This window comes from Loxodonta africana, chromosome X (assembly GCF_030014295.1).
Source record: "Loxodonta africana isolate mLoxAfr1 chromosome X, mLoxAfr1.hap2, whole genome shotgun sequence".
NCBI lineage: Eukaryota > Metazoa > Chordata > Mammalia > Proboscidea > Elephantidae > Loxodonta > Loxodonta africana.
In genome coordinates this window covers 17,238,605-17,259,833 of record NC_087369.1, presented here as the reverse complement: position 1 = coordinate 17,259,833, position 21,229 = coordinate 17,238,605, and the positions used below count along the sequence as shown (strand labels likewise).

Here is a 21,229-nt window from a genome sequence, read left to right as displayed (position 1 = left end):
TGGCTGATTTTTGGGAAGTAGATCACCAGGCTTTTCTTCCAAGGCGCCCCTGGGTAGACTGGAACCTCCAACGTTTCGGTTAGTAGCCGAGCTCATTAACCGTTTGCACCATCCAGGGACTACTGTTTACTCATAAAGAACTCATAAATAGTCTTTTCATGACCATTTCCCACAGTTGTTTGTCTTTTTTTATTCCATTTAAAATACATTCTTAGCTAATTTCGTATTTTAAATATTATTTATTTCGAGTTATTTGCCTTTATCATTTTATACCAGTGCTGTCCAACAGAAATATAATGCAAGTGAGAGAGGTAATTTTAAATTTTCTAGCAGCCACATTACAAAAGCAAAAAGAAACAGGTGCAATCATTTTTAATAATATATTTTGCTTAACCCAATGTATCCAAGATAGTATCATTTCAGCATGCAATCAATATAAAAAATTATTAATGAGAAACTTAACTTTTTTTCCCCTATACTAAGTCCTCAAAATCTGGTGTATATTTTACATCCATCTTAATTTGGATGCTAAATTTTCATCAGAAATACGTTATCTGTATTTCATGTTCACCAAAAAATTTGTAGCTGAAAGTGCACATTCACATACTCAAATTGATCCAAACACTCTGGAAAGTTTTCCAGTAATTGCATTGAATATCAGGGCTTCATTGAAATTGAAATTACTCAGATTAAAAAAATCAGTTCTGCAGTGGCGCTGGCCTCCTTTCAAGTGGCTTGTGGCTACTCTATTGGACAGTGCAGCTTTATACCATTTAAAATATATTTGTAACAATCTCATATTTTTTTTTATTAACTTTTATTGAGCTTCAAGTGAACGTTTACAAATCAAGTCAAGCTGTCACATATAAGTTTATATACACCTTACTCTGTACTCCCACTTGCTCTCCCCCTAATGAGTCAGCCCTTCCAGTCTCTCCTTTTGTGACATTTTTGCCAGCTTCCAACTCTCTCTATCCTGCCATCCCCGCTCCAGACAGGAGATGCCAACACAGTCGCAAGTGTCCACCTGATACAAATAGCTCACTCTTCATCAGCATCTCTCTCACAATCTCATATTTTAACCACTGTGCATTTTTAGCAGTGTATTGATCCCAATATTCTTAAAGTAAATAACACTCTTCTAGCTTTTCATTGTAGAATACAACACATACTTAAAGTAGGTAAGATTTTTTTTTACCTTTAAAAAGACTCCTATCACAGCCAAACCGTTTTCCTTCAGTGCCGCATCCTCGAAGCTTTCAAATTTGACTGCATTCCAATGCACCAAGTGCAGCTAAAATGCCATTAAAAGAAGGTTTAATACATAATGATATAGCAATACCCCAAAACAAACCGACGGCCTTATTCAACATACGCTGTTTAAACACGTGTCCACACTGGCCAAGGCATATGACAGTCTGCTGCAAAAGGAGATAGAATTGACAGGAAGAAATTTAGGGAAGAGCAGCAACTAATATTACTTTGGTATAAAGGGACTTGCCAAAAGAACGAACAAATCTGTCTTAGAAGAAGTACAACCAGAATGCTCCTTAGAAGCAAGGATGGTGAGACTGCGTCTTACATACTTTGGACATGTTGTCAGGAGGCATCAGTCCCTGGAGAAGGACATCATGCTTGGCAGAGTACAGGGTCAGCGGAAAAGAGGAAGACCTCAACGAGGTGGACTGACACAGTGGCTGCAACAATGAGCTCAAGCATAACAACGACTGTAAGGATGGCTCAGGACCGGGCAGTGTTTCGTTCTGTTGTGCATAGGGTCACTGTGAGTCGGAACTGACTTGAGGGCACCTAACAACGACAACAACAAAGGGACTTATCTGGGGACAAAATGGAAGAACACTTATAGAGCCAAGTGAGTTACATTTCCGCGGCAGATCAACATTTGTCCATTTCCATTCGGATTTGCCTGAACTACTAATATTCAAAACCATTTGCATCAAAAGGAGATGTTTATATTCAGAGAAACAGATTCTCCCTACGGGAATCAGACAGGAGTTGGAGACAAAGTTCTTCTTTGAGGGATAACCACTTAAAGTGTGTTTTTTTTTATATTTAACATTTAAAAGTAAATTAGAAAAAAAAAGCTGTAAGAAGAAATTCTGTTTCATTACACATTCCTTATATTTCTCTACAAATGATTCCTCATCCAGCGTTCACGAACTTTCTTTACAGCATCGCCTTTAACCCAGCCACCCAAGTGAGAAACCTCAAGGTCACTGTTAACTTTGCCTTCCCCTCTCCCAAGTTCGGTGGTTTTTATTCCAGCAATGATTTTTAAATTTTGCTTTTTCTCTCCATTTCTATTGCTCTGCCTTCACTGAGCCTCCCACCATCTCCTTCTCAGACTGATCTGTCTTTGTGGCCCTGAACTATACTGCCTGGGTTCTTACTTTCTGCTTTAATTTCAGTCCAGCTCAGAATTCTGTTTCAGGATTTTCTGGTTCAGTTTGGCCACATTATTCAACATGAGGGAAGCTGTTCTTTTTATAAGTCTAAGCTGGGTGGAAGAAGCCCTGGTGGCACAGTGGTTAAGCGCTTGGCTGCTAACTGAAAGGTCTGTGGTTGGAACCCACCAGCGGCTCCACGGGAGAAAAGACCTGGCAATCTGCTCCTGTAAAGATTTACCAAAAAACAAACCCACTGGCGTCTAGTTCATTCCAACTCATAGCGACTCTATAGGATAAAGTAGAACTGCCCCATAGGGTTTCCAAGGCTGTTATAATCTTTACAGAAGCCATACCTTTCTCCTCCAGAGCAGCTGGTGTGTTCAAACCGCCGAACTTCTGGTTAGCAGCCGAGCACTTTAACCACTGCACCACCATAGCTCCTTCCCCCTAAAGATACAGCCTAGTAAATCCTGTGGGGCAGTTCTACTCTGTCCTATAGGGTCGCTACGAGTCAGAATCGACTCAACGGCACACAACAACAACAACAAGCTGAGTGGCACAAATTGAAGAATGTCATCAGTGTCACTGAATTATACATGTAGCAACTGTTGCATTGGTGTGTGTTTTGTTGTGTATATTTTCACCACAATTAAAAAAAGAAAAGTGAGCCCTGCGAGTGCTCTTGAGCCCTTACAGGAATCACCCGGTTCTTACCAATAATGCTTAAAACCAGAAGCCTTAGAACAATCCCACTCCTCCAGAGTTGTCACTGTCCCCAAGCATCTGACATACCTCCGCCGGGTAGCATTTGCTGTCCACGGTGTGCTCGGAGCCCCAGGTGTTGATGGCCCCCCAGTGAAAATGGAACTGCTTCAACCTGTAGTTATGTTCCAGGGGTCCTCCCTTGATCACTGAAATGACACATCCGGCAATTCAGGGAACGGTCACTCATGCTGTGGGGAGTGGGGGACAGGCTGCATCTGTGGGGGGACCCCCTGAGCTGCCTTTAAGTGGAACATCCCCTGTTACGTACAAGTGTTTATAAAATTGCTCTCTGTGCAGTTAACACATGTATAAGGGTGAGATCTGCACCCCGAATGGTGCCAAGATTTAACTCCACACCAAGCGACATATAATTGTTAAGGCCAATCCTTGAGTTGTGCTTACATTCTACGTTAAAGTATGCAATAAAACACAAAGATTTACTTGATAATTTACTTTTTTTATATTTAGAATATTTTTTACATTCATAATATTTTATGTTTTTATATTTACTTGGTAATTTTTGAACATACTAGTGCTTCTTTCCCTTTGATTGAAATGTAATAGGGAATTTGCAAGTAAAAAATGATCACCCATCTCCCCTGGACGGTGTGAACAATGTGAGTTGCCCCAGCTTCGGTACCGTTCCACACTTTGTTGGATGATAAACACCTTTTGTTTCGACTTGATTTTTCTGGGACTGGTGAAATCAATACATTACAGACAAGAGATTTGGAGAAGACAAGATTTTAAAGTCACCCTTTCTCAGGCTTTGGGTTGGGTTACTTGTTCGTTTGGCATATTTACTCTTTAGCTTTTCCATCTCTTCAGACCTCTGTGGCGTCTATCTGAATGTTATCAGACCAATACCACAACACAAAAATCATTCATTTGACCGTCTTAATCACCTCCAGAGTGTTCTGCATCATTAGTTCAATTTTATGGACACAGATGATCGACTGCAGCAACTCCAGGGAAAAAATGTACTGGCTAATTCACACAAGGGTCTGTTATATACTTTGCCGCTTTTGAAAACATTTTACATAATTTCCTCTTTTTTTATTTTTATTGTGCTTTAAGTGAAAGTTTACAAACCGAGTCAGTCTAATACAAAAATTTATATACACCTTGCTATATACTCCTAGTTGCTCTCCCCTAATGAGATGGTACACTCCTCTCCACCCTCTATTTTCGTGTCCATTCAGCCAGCTTCTGACCTCCTCTGCCTTCTCATCTCCCCTCCAGACAGGAGCTACCCACATAGTCTCATGTGTCTACTTGAACCAAGAAGCTCACTCCTCACCAGTATTATTTTCTATCCCATAGTCCAGTCCACTCCCTGTCTGAAAAGTTGGCTTTGGGAATGGTTCCTGTCTTGGGCTTACAGAAGGTCTGGGGACCATGTCCTCCAGAGTCCTCCTAGCCTTGGTCAGACCATCAAGTCTGGTCCTTTTACCAGAATTTGAGGTCAGCATCCTACTGCTCTCCTGCTCCGTCAGGGGTTCTCTGTTGTCTTCTCTGTCAGGGCAGTCATCAGTTATAGCCAGGGACCATCTAGTTCTTCTGGTCTCAGGCTGATGTAGTCTCTGGTTTATGTGGCCAATTCTGTCTCTTGGGCTCATACTTACCTTGTGTCTTTGCTGTTCTTCATTCTCACTTGCTCTAGGTGGGCTGAGACTAATTGATGCATCTTAGATGGCCACTTGCTAGCATTTAAGACCCCAGGCGCCACTCTCCAAAGTGGGATGCAGAATGTTTTCTTAATAGATTTTATTATGCCAATTGACTTAGATGTCTCCTGAAACCATGGTCCCCAAACCCCCACCTCTGCTACGCACGCTGGCCTTCGAAGCATTCAGTTTATTCAGGAAACCTCTTTGCTTTTGGATAAGTCCAGTTGTGCTGACCCCTCCTGTATTGTGTGTTGTCTTTCCCTTCACCTAAAATAGTTTTTCTCTACTATCTAATTAGTGAATACCCCTCTCCCACCCTCCCTCCTCGCTCTCGTAACCATCAAAGAATATTTTCTTCTCTATTTAAACTATTTCCTGAGTTCTTATAATAGTGGTCTCATACAGCATTTGTCCTTTTGCAACTGACTAATTTCACTCAACATAATGCCTTCCAGATTCTTCCATGTTATGAAATGTTTCACAGATTCATCACTGTTCCTTATTGATGCATAGTATTCCATTGTGTGAATATACCGTAATTTATTTATCCATTCATCCATTGATGGGCACCTTGGTTGCTTCCATCTTTTTGCTATTGTAAACAGTGCTGCAATAAACATGGGTGTGCATATATCTGTTTGTGTAAAGGCTCTTATTTCTCTAGGACATATTCCAAGGAGTGGGATTGCTGGATCGTATGGTAGTTCTATTTCTAACTTTTTAAGGAAGCGCCAAATTGATTTCCAAAGTGGTTGTACCATTTGACATTCCCATCAGCAGTGTAGAAGTGTTCCGATCTCTCCACAGCCTCTCCAACATTTATTATTTTGTGTTTTTTGGATTAATACCAGCCTTGTTGGAGTGAGATGAAATCTCATTGTAGTTTTGATTTGCATTTCTCTAATGGCTAAAGGTCATGAACATTTCCTCATATATCTGTTAGCTACCTGAATGTCTCCTTTAGTGAAGTGTCTGTTTGTGTCTTTTGCCCATTTTTTAATTGGGTTGTCTTTTTGCAGTTGAGTTTTTGCAGTATCATGTAGATTTTAGAGATCAGATGCTGATTGGAAATGTCATAGCTAAAATTTTTTTCCCAGTCTGTAGGTAGTCTTTTTACTCTTTTGGTAAAGTCTTTGGATGAGCATAGGTGTTTGATTGTTAGGAGCTCCCAGTTATCTAGTTTTTCTCCTGCACTGTTAGCAATGTTTTATATACTGTTTATGCCATGTATTAGGGCTCTTAGCATTGTCCCTGTTTTTTCTTCCATGATCTTTATTGTTTTAGATTTTATATTTAGGTCTTTGACCCATTTTGAGTTCATTTTTGTGCATGGTGCGAGGTATGGGTCTTGTTTCAGTTTTTTGCAGATGGATATCCAGTTATGCCAGCACCATTTGTTAAAAAGACTGTCTTTTCCCCATTTAACTGTTTTGGGGCCTTTGTCAAATATCAGCTGCTCATATGTGGACGGATTTATGTCTGGATTCTCAATTCTGTTCCATTGGTCTATGTATCTGTTGTTGTACCAGTACCAGGCTGTTTTGGCTACTGTGACGGTATAATAGGTTCTAAAATCAGGTAGCATGAGGCCTCCCAATTTGTTTAATTTCCTCTTTAAAAAAAAAAAAGAGGAAGAAGGGATTTTGTAAGAGGTGAGTGAAGAGACCAATGACCACTTCCCTTTGGGGGCAGGGGAGGTGCAGAGAGCAATACCACATGACTCCATATATCACTACAATGATGGAGGACTGTACCAGAGTATGCTGAAACAAAAATAAAATGATATCTTCCAAAACTTAGTTTCCTATGCCAGCTCCATGTTGCAAGTATAATTTTGGCAAATATTCAGTCCAATCTGTTGAACCAAACTGAAGTTCAGGTCCTGAGTAACGCGACAAGGGCCGAGGAGAGCAGTCAGCTTTTCCCTCCTGGCCCTCAGCACAACACTGGGCCCTCACCAGGCGTCTCCTCCAGTGAGGACATGTAGGGCCAGCAGGAGAAGTCACCGATAGGTGGGGGAGTGGGTGGGGAGCAGGAATGGTCTACGGGGGGTGTTTTGATTCACCCACACAGTGCCGATTTACACAATACGAAACAAAATTTGTAAGCAGTTGCCAACATTTAAAGCTGGACAATTGCACATAAAAATCCAGATTCCCAAACTGAATTATAAAGGGGCCAATCTGGCCCTGTTTGGCATACTCCTCCTGGGTAACAACTGGTGGGGCAGGAGAAATAGCCGTCCTCATCAGTTCTAAATGGTCTCCCACTGCTGGGCTCCTTAGACCCTCTCAGCTGCGCTCCCTGGCCTATAGGCACATCTGCATTTGTGATCCCTGGTAGAGAAGAGGTTAGAGGCCCAGGCATCTGATGCTTGCACTTGCTGGCTGGGAAAATCATTAAGTCCCTACTATGCGCTGGGCACTCTACCCTCATAAACTGCCTGTAGTGGAAAGGTGAAACAAGGAGGTATTCTACTGTATATTGTGGTTAAGGGCATGCACTTTGCAGGAAAAGGGTCTCAGTTTGACTTAATTGGCTGGGTGTCATTAGCTATGCGTGCTGGCAGCTTCTAAGGGGGCTTCCACCATCTCTCCTGCCTCCTGGTAGTCACACCCTTGTGTAATCCCTGCCCCTGAGTGAGCACTGGACCCAATGACTTGCTTTTCAGGGCAAAAGTGATGAGATGTCACCTTCAAGAGTGGGTTATAATCACTCTAAATGGAGAGAGCCTGAAAGCATTTCCCTTGAGAACGGGAACTAGACAAGGATGCCCTTTATCATCGCTCTTATTCAACATTGTGCTAGAAGTCCTAGCCAGAGCAATTAGGCTAGACAAAGAAATAAAGGGCATCCGGATTGGCAAGGAGGAAGTAAAATTATCTCTATTTGCAGATGACATGATCTTATATACAGAAAACCCTAAGGAATCCTCCAGAAAACTACTGAAACTAATAGAAGAGTTTGGCAGAGTCTCAGGTTATAAGATAAACACACAAAAATCACTTGGATTCCTCTACATCAACAAAAAGAACATCGAAGAGGAAATAACCAAATCAATACCATTCACAGTAGCCCCCAAGAAGATAAAATACTTAGAAATAAATCTTACCAAAGATGTAAAAGACCTATACAAAGAAAATTACAAACCACTACTACAAGAAATTAAAAAGGACATACTTAAGTGGAAAAACATACCTTGCTCATGGATAGGAAGACTTAACATAGTAAAAATGTCTATTCTACCAAAAGCCATCTATACATACAATGTACTTCCGATCCAAATTCCAATGTCATTTTTTAATGTGATAGAGAAACAAATCACCAACTTCATATGGAAGGGAAAGAAGCCTCGGATAAGCAAAGCATTACTGAAAAAGAAGAAGAAAGTGGGAGGCCTCACTCTACCTGATTTCAGAACCTATTATATAGCCCCAGTAGTCAAAACAGCCTGGTACTGGTACAACAACAGACACGTAGACCAGTGGAACAGAATTGAGAACCCAGACATAAATCTAACCACATATGAGCAGCTGATATTTGACAAAGGCCCAGTGTCAGTTAATTGGGGAAAAGATAGTCTTTTGAACAAATGGTGCTGGCATAACTGGATATCCATTTCCAAAAAAATAAAACAGGACCCATACCTCACACCATGCACAAAAACTAACTCCAAGGGGATCAAAGACCTAAAGATAAAGACTAAAGCGATAAAGATCATGGAAGAAAAAATAGGGACAACCCTAGGAGCCCTAATACAAGGCATAAACAGAATACAAAACATTACCAAAAAGGACGAAGAGAAACCAGATAACTGGGAGCTCCTAAAAATCAAACACCTATGCTCATCTAAAGACTTCTCCAGAAGAGTAAAAAGACCACCTACAGACTGGGAAAGAATTTTCAGCTATGACATCTCCGACCAGTGCCTGATCTCTAAAATCTATATGATTCTGTCAAAACTCAACCACAAAAACACAAACAACCCAATCAAGAAGTGAGCAAAGGATATGAACACACACTTCACTAAAGAAGATACTCATGCAGCTAACAGATACATGAGAAAATGCTCTCGATCATTAGCCATTAGAGAAATGCAAATTAAAACTACGATGAGATTCCATCTCATTCCAACAAGGCTGGCATTAATCCAAAAAACACAAAATAATAAATGTTGGAGAGGCTGCGGAGAGATTGGAACTGTTATACACTGCTGGTGGGAATGTAAAATGGTACAACCACTTTGGAAATCTATTTGGCGTTATCTTAAACAGTTAGAAATAGAACCACCATACAATCCAGAAATCCCACTCCTCGGAATATACCCTAGAGATACAAGAGCCTTCACACAAACAGATATATGCACACCCATGTTTATTGCAGCTCTGTTTACAATAGCAAAAAGCTGGAAGCAACCAAGGTGTCCATCAACGGATGAATGGGTAAATAAATTGTGGTATATTCACACAATGGAATACTACGCATCGATAAAGAACAGTGACGAATCTGTGAAACATTTCATAACATGGAGGAACCTGGAAGGCATTATGCTGAGCGAAATGAGTCAGAGGCAAAAGGGGAAATATTGTATAAGACCACTATTATAAGATCTTGAGAAATAGTATAAACTGAGAAGAACACATACTTTTGTGGTTACGAGGGGGGGAGGGAGGGAGGGTGGGAGAGGGTTTTTTACTGATTAATTAGTAGATAAGAACTGCTTTAGGTGAAGGGAAGGACAATACTCAATACATGGAAGGTCAGCTCAACTAGACTGGACTGGACCAAAAGCAAAGAAGTTTCCGGGATAAACTGAATACTTCAAAGGTCAGCGGAGCAAGGGCGGGGATTTGGGGACTATGGCTTAAGGGGACTTCTAAGTCAATTGGCAAAATAATTCTATTATGAAAACATTCTGCATCCCACTTTGAAATGTGGCATCTGGGTCTTAAATGCTAACAAGCGGCCATCTAAGATGCATCAATTGGTCTCAACCCACCTGGATCAAAGGAGAATGAAGAACACCAAGGTCACACGATAACTAAGAGCCCAAGAGACAGAAAGGGCCACATGAACCAGAGACTTACATCATCCTGAGACCAGAAGAACTAGATGGTGCCCGGCTACAACTGATGACTGCCCTGGCAGGGAGCACATCAGAGAACCCCTGAGGGAGCAGGAGATCAGTAGGATGCAGACCCCAAATTCTCACAAAAAGACCAGACTTAATGGTCAGACTGAGACTAGAGGAATCCCGGCGGTCATGGTCCCCAAACCTTCTGTTGGTCCAGGACAGGAAGAATTCCCGAAGACAACTCAGCAGACATGAAAGGGACTGGACAGTGGGTAGGAGATGCTGATGAAGAGTGAGCTAACGATATCAGTTGGACACTTGAGACTGTGTTGGCATCTCCTGTCTGGAGGGGGAATGGGAGGATAGAGAGAGTTGGAAGCTGGCAAAATCGTCACGAAAGGAGAGACTGGAAGGGCTGACTCATTAGGGGGAGAGCAAGTGGGAGTACGGAGTAAGATGTATATAAACTTATATGTGACAGACTGACTTGATTTGTAAAAGTTCACTTGAAGCTCAATAAAAGTTAATAAAAAAAAAGAGTGGATTATAAAAAGACTGTGGCTTCCATCTTGCCTGCCCACTCTGGCTCTCCTCGCTTGCTCACTCTGATGAAGTCAGCTATCATGTTGTGAACCACCCTGTGGGAAGGCCCACGTGGCAATGAACTCACGGGTGGCCTCTGACCAACGTCCATCGAGGAACTAAGACCCTGAGAGAAACTGAATCCTGCCACCAGCCACATGAGTGAGTTTGGAAGCAGATTCTTCCCCAGTCGAGCCTTGAGATGAGATCCCAACTCCAGCTGACATCTTTTTTTTTAAACAATGAACAGTTCGTTACTTTCATCTTATGAATTTCATGAAACAGAGTATCCAAAGAAGGAAACTTTAAAAATGGAACAGAACTGGTATCCTCTGGGTAGAGAAAAACAGCTTTTTTCTTTCTTCTACCAGAGCAGCTGTCCACATTCAGGTGGACACTGTGAATGAATATGCGCCTGTGTTCAAGGAGAAGTCCTATAAAGCGATGGTTATTGACAGCATCTTGAGAGTGGGGGCAGTGGATGCAGACTGCTCCCCCCAGTTCAGCCAGATTTGCAGCTACGAAGTCATCACTCCAGATGTGGCACTTACTGTTGACAAAGATGGTAAAAACAGAGGGGCATGTTTTCCCCAGCCAGGGCTAACGATCTCACAGTCCCTCCCAAGCCCATAAGATCTAAGCCCAAATTGATATACAAGAGACTTTGTAGCACTTCAGTGAACCCTGACTTGGTGTATGTTTGTTTCACATTTAGGTTTTCACTCTGCCCCCAACACTGGCTGACACCTTGATCACAGTCCTAGGAGAGACCCTGACCCAGCAAAGCTGTGCCCAGAATCCCAGCCTCTGAGCGTGGTCTGCAAAGCCCTCCACAAGTTGGCTCCTGCCTACCTCTGGGCTTGCTCTTCTTCCACTTTCATCTTGGACTTTACACGTAGTAATACCTAATGCGAGCATCACACCGCCACCTCTGCGTGGGCTGCCCAGATATCACTTCCACCAAGAAGCCATCTCCCACCAGGTCCCATGTGCATACCTCCATCAGAGCACTTCACACTCTGCATTAGCGCCATCTCTCCAAAGGTCTTCTTCCCCACTACACTATAAGCTCCTTAAGACAGGAATGATTCCTATTTCTCTTTCTATTCTGAGCAGCTGGCACAGGGTCTGGCACTTAGTAGGTCTTCAATGAAATAAGGAACTAAGGAAATAAACTGTAAAGGTTCTGTCCAGTTTGTTAATTGCGATGTTACTAGTAACCTCAGCAAGAGGAGGAAATGGGTGAGGCAGGGTGGGGGTGATGGGTGGAGAGGGGGAAGTACTATTTATCAAGAAAACTGGGTGGTGAAGGGAGACAGTAGGTAGTAAAACAGAGAGCTGAACAGTCATAAGATATATCCAATAAATAGAAACCAAACCAAACCCGCTGCCATTGAGTTGAGTCTGACTCATAGCGACCCCTATAGAACAAAGTAGAACTGGCCCATGGGTTTCCAAGGCTGTAAATCTTTACGGAAATGGACTGCCACATCTTTCTCCCAAAGAGTCACTGGTGGGTTCAAATCACCAACCTTTTGGCTAGAGCCCAAGTGCTTTAACCACTGTGTCACCAGGTGTCATGGACTGAACTATGTCCCCCCCAAAAAACGTAACAACTTGGTTAAGCCATGATTCCCAGTATTGTGTGATTGTCCTCCATTTTGTGATTGTAATTTTATGTTAAAGAGGATTCGGGTGGGATTGTAACACCCTTACCAGGTCACATCCCTGATCCAATGTAAAGGGAATGTCCCTGGGGTGTGGCCCGAACCACCTTTTATCTCTCAAGAGATAAAAAGAAAGGGAAGCAAGCAGAGAGTTGGGGGCCTCATACCACCAAGAAAGCAGTGCCGGGAGCAGAGCATGTCCTTTGGACCTGGGGTCCCTGCGCCTGAGAAACTCCTCGACTGGGGGAAGATTGAGGACAAGGACCTTCCTCCAGAGTCGACAGAGACAAAAAGCCTTCCCCTGGAGTGGACGCCTTGAATTTGGCCTTTTAGCCTCCTTTACTGTGAGGAAATAAATTTCTCTTTGTTAAAGCCATTCACTTGTGGTATTTCTGTTACAGCGGCACTAGATGACTAAGACACCAGGGCTCCGTCCGATAAATACAGATTTAACTACTTGAGGTTGTTGATATTTTGTTCCTTATGTGCTCTCAGATGAGAAAAGATTTAACTTGTATAAATTAGATAACAAACAGAAAACACCCGGCATGGAGTGTGAATTTTAGTAAGCAATCTACTTAATGTTCACTTCCTTCTTTTGCTTTTAGGTATAGAGGTGAAGGAGCTAGCAAAGAAGGGGTGATGAAGAGAATGGTAAGCCACAGGACCTTACAAACAAAAGTAAATGCAGGAAACGGGGACCAGGGATCTTTCCGGGGTGATGGAATGTTCTAAATTAGATAGTGGTGATGGCTGTACACCTCCGTAAGTTCACTAACAATCACTGAATTGTTTTAAAAAAAAGAAAGTAAATGTAGGACTAAAAATTGGGAAAGAGAACTCCAAATGCTCGTGAAAGCATTCTTATCAGGTTTATTGGCATAAAATTATAAAATAAGTGAAGCAAGATGGGGCAGAAGGCACCCTTCATAGGACACCAATTGGGCTCACACCTCCTCCTCTTTAATGCCTTCCGACATCACTCATAAGTGTAATTTCACAGCAGGTGACAGAGTCACAGGGATCCTACATGGAACTCAGCCCGTAGAAAATTTTAGTGCCCTCCCCCAGAACATTTTGTACCTCTCACATGCACTCAAGGAACCCTGGTGGTGCTGTGGTTAAAGCCTTGGCTGCTAACCAAAAGGTCCGTGGTTTGAATCCACCAGCTGCTCTGAGGAAGAAAGATGTGGCAGTCTGCTTCCGTAAAGATTACAGCTTTGGAAACCCCATGAGGCAGTTCTATAGGGTTGCTATGAGTCAGAATGGATGCAACAGCAATGGGTTTGGTTTTGGTTTTCATACACACTCGTCAAATCAATAACTGTAGCAGAGAGTGGTGGTACGAGATGATCACATACCTTCGCTAATAATCCTTTTAATTCTTTAAGGTCAGTCACGTTGGCCCCTCTTTCATTCCTGATTTTATTAATTTGAAGTCTTCTCTCTTGTTTTTTTCTTGGTCCACCTAGCTAAAGGTCTGTCAATTTTGATGGTCTTTTCAAAGAACCAACTTTTGATTTCATTGATTTCTGCTCTATTCTTTATTACATCCTTCCTTCTGCTTGCTTTGGGTTTAGTCTGCTCTTTCTCTTTCTAACGTCTTAATGTGGAAACCTAGGTTACTGACTTGAGAAATTTCCTCTTTTCTAATATAGGCATTTTCATCTATAAATCTCCCTCTAAGCGCTATGCTAGCTGCATCTCAAAAGGTTTGGTATGTTTGGTTTTGGTCAGATCCTGTCCCTGCCCCGTTTTCCTGCAATTTTTCCCTAGTTCTTTGTAAAGGACACCGTGGCAGCATTTTCTAGTTTTCTTTTTTTAATCTCATTTTGAAATTTACAGATATTGATAGTTGTTAGAGTCTTATTTTTTCTAGAATTGTTTCTCGTCTTTCTGCACTTCTAGGATATCTTTGTTTTCTTTTACCTTTTCTTTAGTCTTTATGTTCATTCACTCTGTCTTCCTCTGGGAATGCTATTGATTAATCTGCAACAGCCTGGAGAAATAGCAGGGAAGAATAAGCAGGAAATAGGAGGTGGTCACTGAAATGTGGTGAGAGAGAGAGAGAAAATTAGGTGCTTGTTAGAGAATGATGATATTTCAAAGAAAATAACTATTAAAGCATAACGAAAAGCGGCTATCAGTTTTGGTCTTGCAAAAAAAAAAGTGGAAAATTAACAATGCCTCTACAACTTTTCTTGCATATTTTGTAAAAACAGTATGAAAGTGACTCACCTAAGGAAAGAAGATCAAGAAATGATTTAGTCAGTTGGCTGCGGAGGTATCTAAAGAGCGAGTATGAGCAAAAGACAGGTCTTTGTTTTCCATGCAATACTGGCAGTGCAAACGGATGGATAAGAATTCTTGGATCTACAGTTCAAGAGAATAAGAGATGACTGAAAAATAAAACAAACAGCTATTTGCACTGAATGATCTTAGAATTAATTCACTTGGTTAAGAAATCCATTAAACGACTCTCTAAGATGGATCAATGAAGCCATGATAAGTTGGCAACAGTGACTAGTCACAGACTCCTGATAGTTCCTAGACTGTCAAGGGCATCAGAAGGCTGACCAACACCTAAGATCCTCAGGAGAAAGGAAAGAAGGTGGCTGGGGATCAAGCTGGGGTGGGGGCTTGAAAAGATTGTTATGTGTTCAGAATGAGAGCATGAGAGTTGGTGCTCTGTAGATCAGGTCAGCCCATTAGTTCAGGTCAGGCAGACATGTAGAGCTCCCCTTAGTGTAAGAGGGTTGTCTGGGACAAAGGAATATGGCTTGCTGTTTGGAAGAATTCTGGGACCCTTATAGATAATGCAATATTAAAAACCTGTTGCCATCAAGTCGATTCTGACTCACAGCGACCCTCTAGGACAGAGGAGAACTGTCCCATAGGGTTTCCAAGGAGTGGCTGGTAAATTCGAACTGCCAACCTTTTGGTTAGCAGCCGTAGCTCTTAACCACTGTGCCACCAGGGCTCCAGTGCAATATTATAGGCCTCCAATTGAGAGGGGCACAATCTGGGGTCTTGGAGAAGCTAAGAAAGATGTCAGTGAATCTGGGAGGAAAAAGAGGAATTCCTTCTTAGTTGGAGATGTATAATAAGATGCTCAGGGTTTTGGAGCCATGTCATGCCTCTGACCCACTAGATGCTAGAAGCAACCCTCTCCCACCTCTCCTCGGTTGTGACAACGAAAAATGCCTCCAGGTGTTGCCAAGTGTCCAGTAGGGGATGTGCGGGGGAGGAGGTGGGAAATGAGGTTGGCAAAATTGCCCCTGGTTGAGATGCACGATTTTAAATAATAATTACTTCAGGCTTATTAGGACTATTTGATACCATCAAATTCAGTAAAAAAAAAAAAAAAAGAAACCTGTATAGAATTAATCACATTCTGCCTTCAACAGACTCCAAGAATTTCCTTGAAATTTTGGAATTATCCAGATTAGTTTTTATCTGGGTAGGTTCAAAGGAGAAGATTCAAAAGAAATCTAAGACGTGAATTTGAAAATCTCTTTTAAACTGTGCTCCTTTTAAAATAGATAACATCATTCAACAAAGAGATCATAGCTGCCATTTTTCTAAAACAGTGAAACCTGTGAGAGCTGGAACAAGTTGGGACTGCCTTGTTTTTCCAGGTCTTGCAGGTTTCCAGCCTTTGACAGGATGCAGTCTTATCACTTAACTATCGCTCTCTATGAGTGGGAAATATTTGAGTTTTCCTTCACTGACAGATTTCCGCCTTATACAGGTTCCAGGTTTTGCAGGTTTTACTGCACAACTAGTCTTAGCTAGTTGTTAAAGCCCGTACCCTTATGCACACACGGAAATACTTTCTGCCCCATTTCAAATGCATTGCAATCTTATCAGCTAAAACTGATTAAATGGTATTACTATTTGATATAGAGGTTACTTGTAAAGTCAGCAAGCAGAGGAAAATTAGCACGTTCCACACACAAACACAATGTCTGGCAAAGCTTTAATTCCATACCCTATTTACTAAGCAGTGATAGACTCTCTATATAGAAATGTGTGTATTAATTAATTTACTCACCCGATTAAGTATAAATAATAATGTTAATTATTTACTTTTTTCATTGACTAATTATTAAAATACTACCTATCCTAGTAGAAGGAAGCATGCATGAGAACTAGAAAGGATATTTTTCATACATTCAAAAAGAAAGTCCAATGGGTTGCATGCCCTTGCTAACAAACGAGGTCAATTAACACCATGGAGGTAGCCTAATGTGTCCTTTAACTCCAGAGTGGACCCCAGATCTTGCTCTCACCTGATTTGTCTGTAGAATCTTCAAATTCCACGAGGAAAGAGTACCCGTTATTCCAGACGTGGAGGCAGGTGGCTGGATCATAAGAGATGGTGAGAGGTTTTAGGCTGGGATCGTAAACACTGTCCCTCCACCGGATATTGATTGGCGACTGTCGATCACCCCCAGGAACCAGGTCCATGCTCTCCCAGAGCGGATGCACTAGGAGCAAGTAGACCGGGGGTTACCATCAAGACTGTCCACTACCAGGTACCACACATTGAGGCAATTCCCCTTGTGGAGAACTTGCCAAAGAAACTCCAAGTGTTAGAAATTAGCCGCTTTGGGGCTTCCTCAATTGACTAAAGCAGAGGAAAAAGAAACCTCAAAATGTCAGAGAAGCAGCAGTCTCCTGTCTTGTAAAGCCAAACGTCTCAGTTTGTCATACTGATTTCACTACATCAAGAGCCATCCAGTCCTGGGACACCAGTAAAAATGCGTGGAGGAAATTCTCATAAAAAGACCAGACTTAATGGTCTGACTGAGACTAGAGGAATCCCGGTGGTCATGGTCCCCAAACCTTCTGTTGGCCCAGGACAGGAACCATTCCCGAAGACAACTCATCAGACATGGAAGGGACTGGACAATGGGTTGGAGAGAGATGCTGACGAAGAGCGAGCTACTTGTATCAGGTGGACACTTGAGACTGTGTTGGCATCTCCTGTCTGGAGGGGAGATAGGAGGGTAGAGAGGGTTAGAAACTGGCAAAATTGTCACGAAAGGATAGACTGGAAGGGCTGACTCATTAGGGGGAGAGTAAGTGGGAGTATGGAGTAAGGTGTATATAAGCTTATATGTGACAGACTGACTTGATTTGTAAACTTTCACTTAAAGCACAATAAAAATGATTTTAAAACGTGTGGAGGTTAGTACCATGTGGAAATAGGGTATTCGGAAATGAGTTCTTTTTCGCTATTGAGAATTATCTGGGCCCCACTCCCCAAAACTAGTTTGAGATACAAATTAATTTAATAGTCAAGAACAGACTTGTTTTCAACAAAGGGAATGAGGGAAGAAGTTTTGGAAAGTAAACATTCAACAAGGTATCATATGTGTTTTGTTGGCTGGCTAGTAGAAATAAAGGCTTGCGTACCCTGCATCCTGTAGAAGGCTTATCCCATGTAAATGCAATGTTGTGTTGAGTTCCCCTGTTACGTCAGCAAACTAGGAGAATGAGGCAACCATCCTGAAAATCTGGGTAGAATACAAGCATTGCTAAGGTCCCTCAAGTCCTCAGCTTGTTGTGCTTCTCAGGTGCCAGTGAGTCAGCTCCGACTCAGGGTGACATTATAGATAACAGAATGAAATGCTGCCCAGTCCTGCGCCATCCTCACAGTCGTTCCTATGTTTATTGCAGCCACTTTATCAATCCGTGTTACATACTAAGGAGCATACACACACACCCGCAAGCACGGCTCATACCACTGACCCTAATTTCCTCTACCGTCAAGCATGTGCTCTTTGTCTGTGGTGAGTCTTTGATAAAATCAGCACATTCCATGATGGCTGAGGTGGACCTGCTGAAATATCTGTACATGATGACTAGAACTCACATATATGAAGTTTGGGGTTGTCCAGTTCTCTGCCCTACAGAAGCCACACAGATGGGTAGAACAAAGACCAACGACCCTCAGTTTCACGCCCCACTGCTAAGAAAGAGTCTAAGGATTTGACAAAGTGACAAGGTAACTCCTACCTAGTCGACTCCCCCCTGGATGGCAGGATCCCTCTCCCATTTTCATAAAGAACACGAACCTGTCTCTGGTTTACTCTTACATAGGAGACCTTCCTCTTCCCTTAGTAGTTTCCCAAAGCTGGAAGTTCAAAATCTTGGCCTTGTAGTTTTGGGAAAGGGGCTCCCACAATATTGATATGGAGCTCTCCCAGGAGTGCCTAGGCTGGTTTTTCTCAATCAAGGGTGCTTATGCCTCCCAGGGGACTTTTGGCAATGTCTGGAGACAGTTTTGGTCATCACAAATGAGGGAAGACGCTACTGACATCTAGTGGGTAGAGGCCAGGGATGCTGCTAAACATCCTACAATGCACAGGACAGCCCCCACCACAAAGAACTATGTGACCCAGAATGTCAGTAGTGCCAAGGTTGAGAAACTCTAGTCTAGAGCTAAAAACTATACCCAAACTCAGAGTATTCTTGTTTTTCTATTTCTTCATGGAACGCAGTACCTTCCTATCTCTGGAATGATCTGAACCCAACGTTTTAATTTTTCTTTTTTCAATATTAAAAAACTTGTTCCTTAGAGAAAAACAAGAACTTTCCGTTTTAGAAACCTAAAATGGAAAATGCATTTGGACCAGTATCATACTTTCATATTATGATGTGATTAGAGTACAAATTCCCTGAGGGCAGGATCATATCTTTCTCCCTTTTTGTTGCCCTGTAGTGCCTTATTCAATATATGCACTTTAATTGGTTGATTATCCAATTGTTATTGCTGGGAAAAAAGCTCTATTTGCCTCAAATTACGTTATATTTTTAAACTTCTAGAAAGCCCTAGAAAGGTGCTGATTCAGCTTTAAAGTTGTATGGCACAGAGTGGGCTTCCAGGTGTCTCCTCCTCTGAGATACTCAGGATACACCTGATGATTTCAACATTCACACCCTTCAGGACCAATTCATGAGGGTCTCCGGTGAGTACCAGGGAAGAACTGAAACATGGTTCCTCCTCACCCTGGAAATGGACTCGCCTCTCAAGCCTATGCAAACACAGCCAAGATAAGGGCCTTTTCATTCAACTGCTCCTTCAGGGACCATAATGCTCCCATCAAGTTATATCTTCAAGTTTACAAGTTCAGCTTCCAGAAGGCTTTCTTTCCCCGCATCCACCTCCTCCTTTTAGAACACAGACCATTCCACCAGTGGCCTTGTTCACTGTCCCTTTGGTAAGGCCACCTGTCTGACAGTGGCGTGTTTTGCTTTTGGTAAACTCTGACTTTTGTTCTCCCCTCCTCTCCTCCTCCTCCAGTTTAATAAAATAGAGATTAAAATGATTTACTGGTACTTGCTCATACTTCCCCTCAAAATAGGAAGATGATTAAGTGTTCTGAAAACAGAGCCTTCATTTTAAGGTTTTTCTTATATGTAGAAAATGAAATAAACAGAGATCGTAATTATATCAACCCATAGTTTAAGTGGGGGCCCCTGCATGGCAAACACTTGAAGCTCGGCTGCTAACCAAAAGGTAGAAGGTTTGAGTCCACCCAGAGGCACCCCAGAAGAAAGGCCTGGTGATCTACTTCTGGAAAAGCAGCTACTGAAAACCCTATGGAACACAGATCTGCTCTGACACATGGGGCTGCCGTGGGTCAGAGACAAGTCTACGGCAACGGGGGTGGGGTGCTGGTGGTGGTGGTGATAATTTAAGTCAGCAAATCACACATCACTAAAAGGTGTCACTAATCCCTTGCTGATGAGCAACAAAAACACCTTTAGATTCCACAGGGAAGATGTTCTTGGTTCTATTTCTTATTTGTATAACTAGTCCTGGCTTTGGTTATTTTGTGTTTGTACTACTATTTCTCCAGCCTTGGGGCATGTCCCTCTGTCAGCTCTTCAAACGTGGAAAGCTCCTTCTGGCCTGAGCCCCTTGGTTTCTGCTCCTCCTCTGCCTGAATGCAGTTTCCCCTCCCTCAGTTCAGGGGCTAGCTCCCTGGTATCTTTAGGTCTCTGGGCTGCTTTGTTCTCACTTCCTCAGCAAGATTTTTTCTGACCACTTCAGAGATAAGTCTTGAAATATTCTTTTTGACGAAGAACGTGACTCCATTCCTCTTCAATTTGTCATTCTCAGCCTAGTAGACCATATGATTGTCTGATTCAAAATGGCCAATACCAGTCCATTTCAGGTCACTAATGCCTAGGATATCGATCTTTATGTGGTCCATTTCATTTTTGATGACTTCCAATTTTCCTAGATTCATACTTTGTACATTCCATGTTCAGATTATTAATGGATCTTTGCAGCTGTTTCTTCTCATTTTGAGCCATGCCACATCAGTATTTGAAGGTTCCAAAAGCTTGACTCCATCCATGTCATTAAGGTTGACTCTAGTTTGAGGAGGCAGCTCTCCCCGGGTCATATTTTGAGTACCTTCCAACCTGAGGGGGCTCATCTTCTGGCACTATAGCAGACAAGGTTCTGCTGCTATTCATAGGGTTTTCACTGGTCAATTTTTTTTTAGAAGTAGATGGCCAGGTCTTTCTTTCTTCCTAGTTTGTCTTAGTCTGAAAGCCCTGCTGAAACTTGTCCACCATGAGTGACCCTGCTGGTCTTTGAAATACTGGTGGCATAGCTTCTAGCCTCAGAGCAACACGCAAGCCACCACAGTACAACAAACTGACAGACATGTGGCCTATAGGCTCATTTTATCCTGTGCCTTGCCCTGAACTCTCCCTTTTCTTGTAATGTCCTATTTCCTTATGTAACGAAAGACCATCTTTGTGGTCTTAGCGCAGTGAAGGGATACACAGAGACCCTCCTCCCTGTGACTGTGGGAGGATGATCACAGCATCACCTTGTCAGAGCCAGCGGGCTGTAGAAGGCACATGGATGCTGAGCCTAGTTCATCAGAGCAGCCGCATCCGATTATCAGCCAGAAAACCAAACGTGTTGCTGTCCAGTCAATTCCGACTCGTAGCAACCCTACAGGACAGAATAGAACTGCCCTATAGGGTTTCCAAGGCTGTAGTGAAATGGTGCTTGCTGAATTTGCTATGACC

General features: G+C 42.4%; 1 protein-coding gene across 4 annotated transcripts in view; it reads right to left on the bottom strand.

Moving 5' to 3' along the window:
• CA5B (carbonic anhydrase 5B) overlaps positions 1-21,229 on the bottom strand; it is a 53,533-nt gene that overhangs the window by 12,200 nt on the left and 20,104 nt on the right. For all 4 annotated transcript variants that reach the window (XM_064278039.1, XM_064278038.1, XM_064278036.1 and 1 more), the window contains 3 exons: positions 16,459-16,656; positions 3,201-3,319; positions 1,199-1,294 (listed from right to left, as the gene is read on the bottom strand). In XM_064278039.1, the coding sequence (XP_064134109.1) occupies positions 1,199-1,294; positions 3,201-3,319; positions 16,459-16,656 (413 nt within the window). The remainder of the gene's footprint in view (positions 1-1,198; positions 1,295-3,200; positions 3,320-16,458; positions 16,657-21,229) is intronic.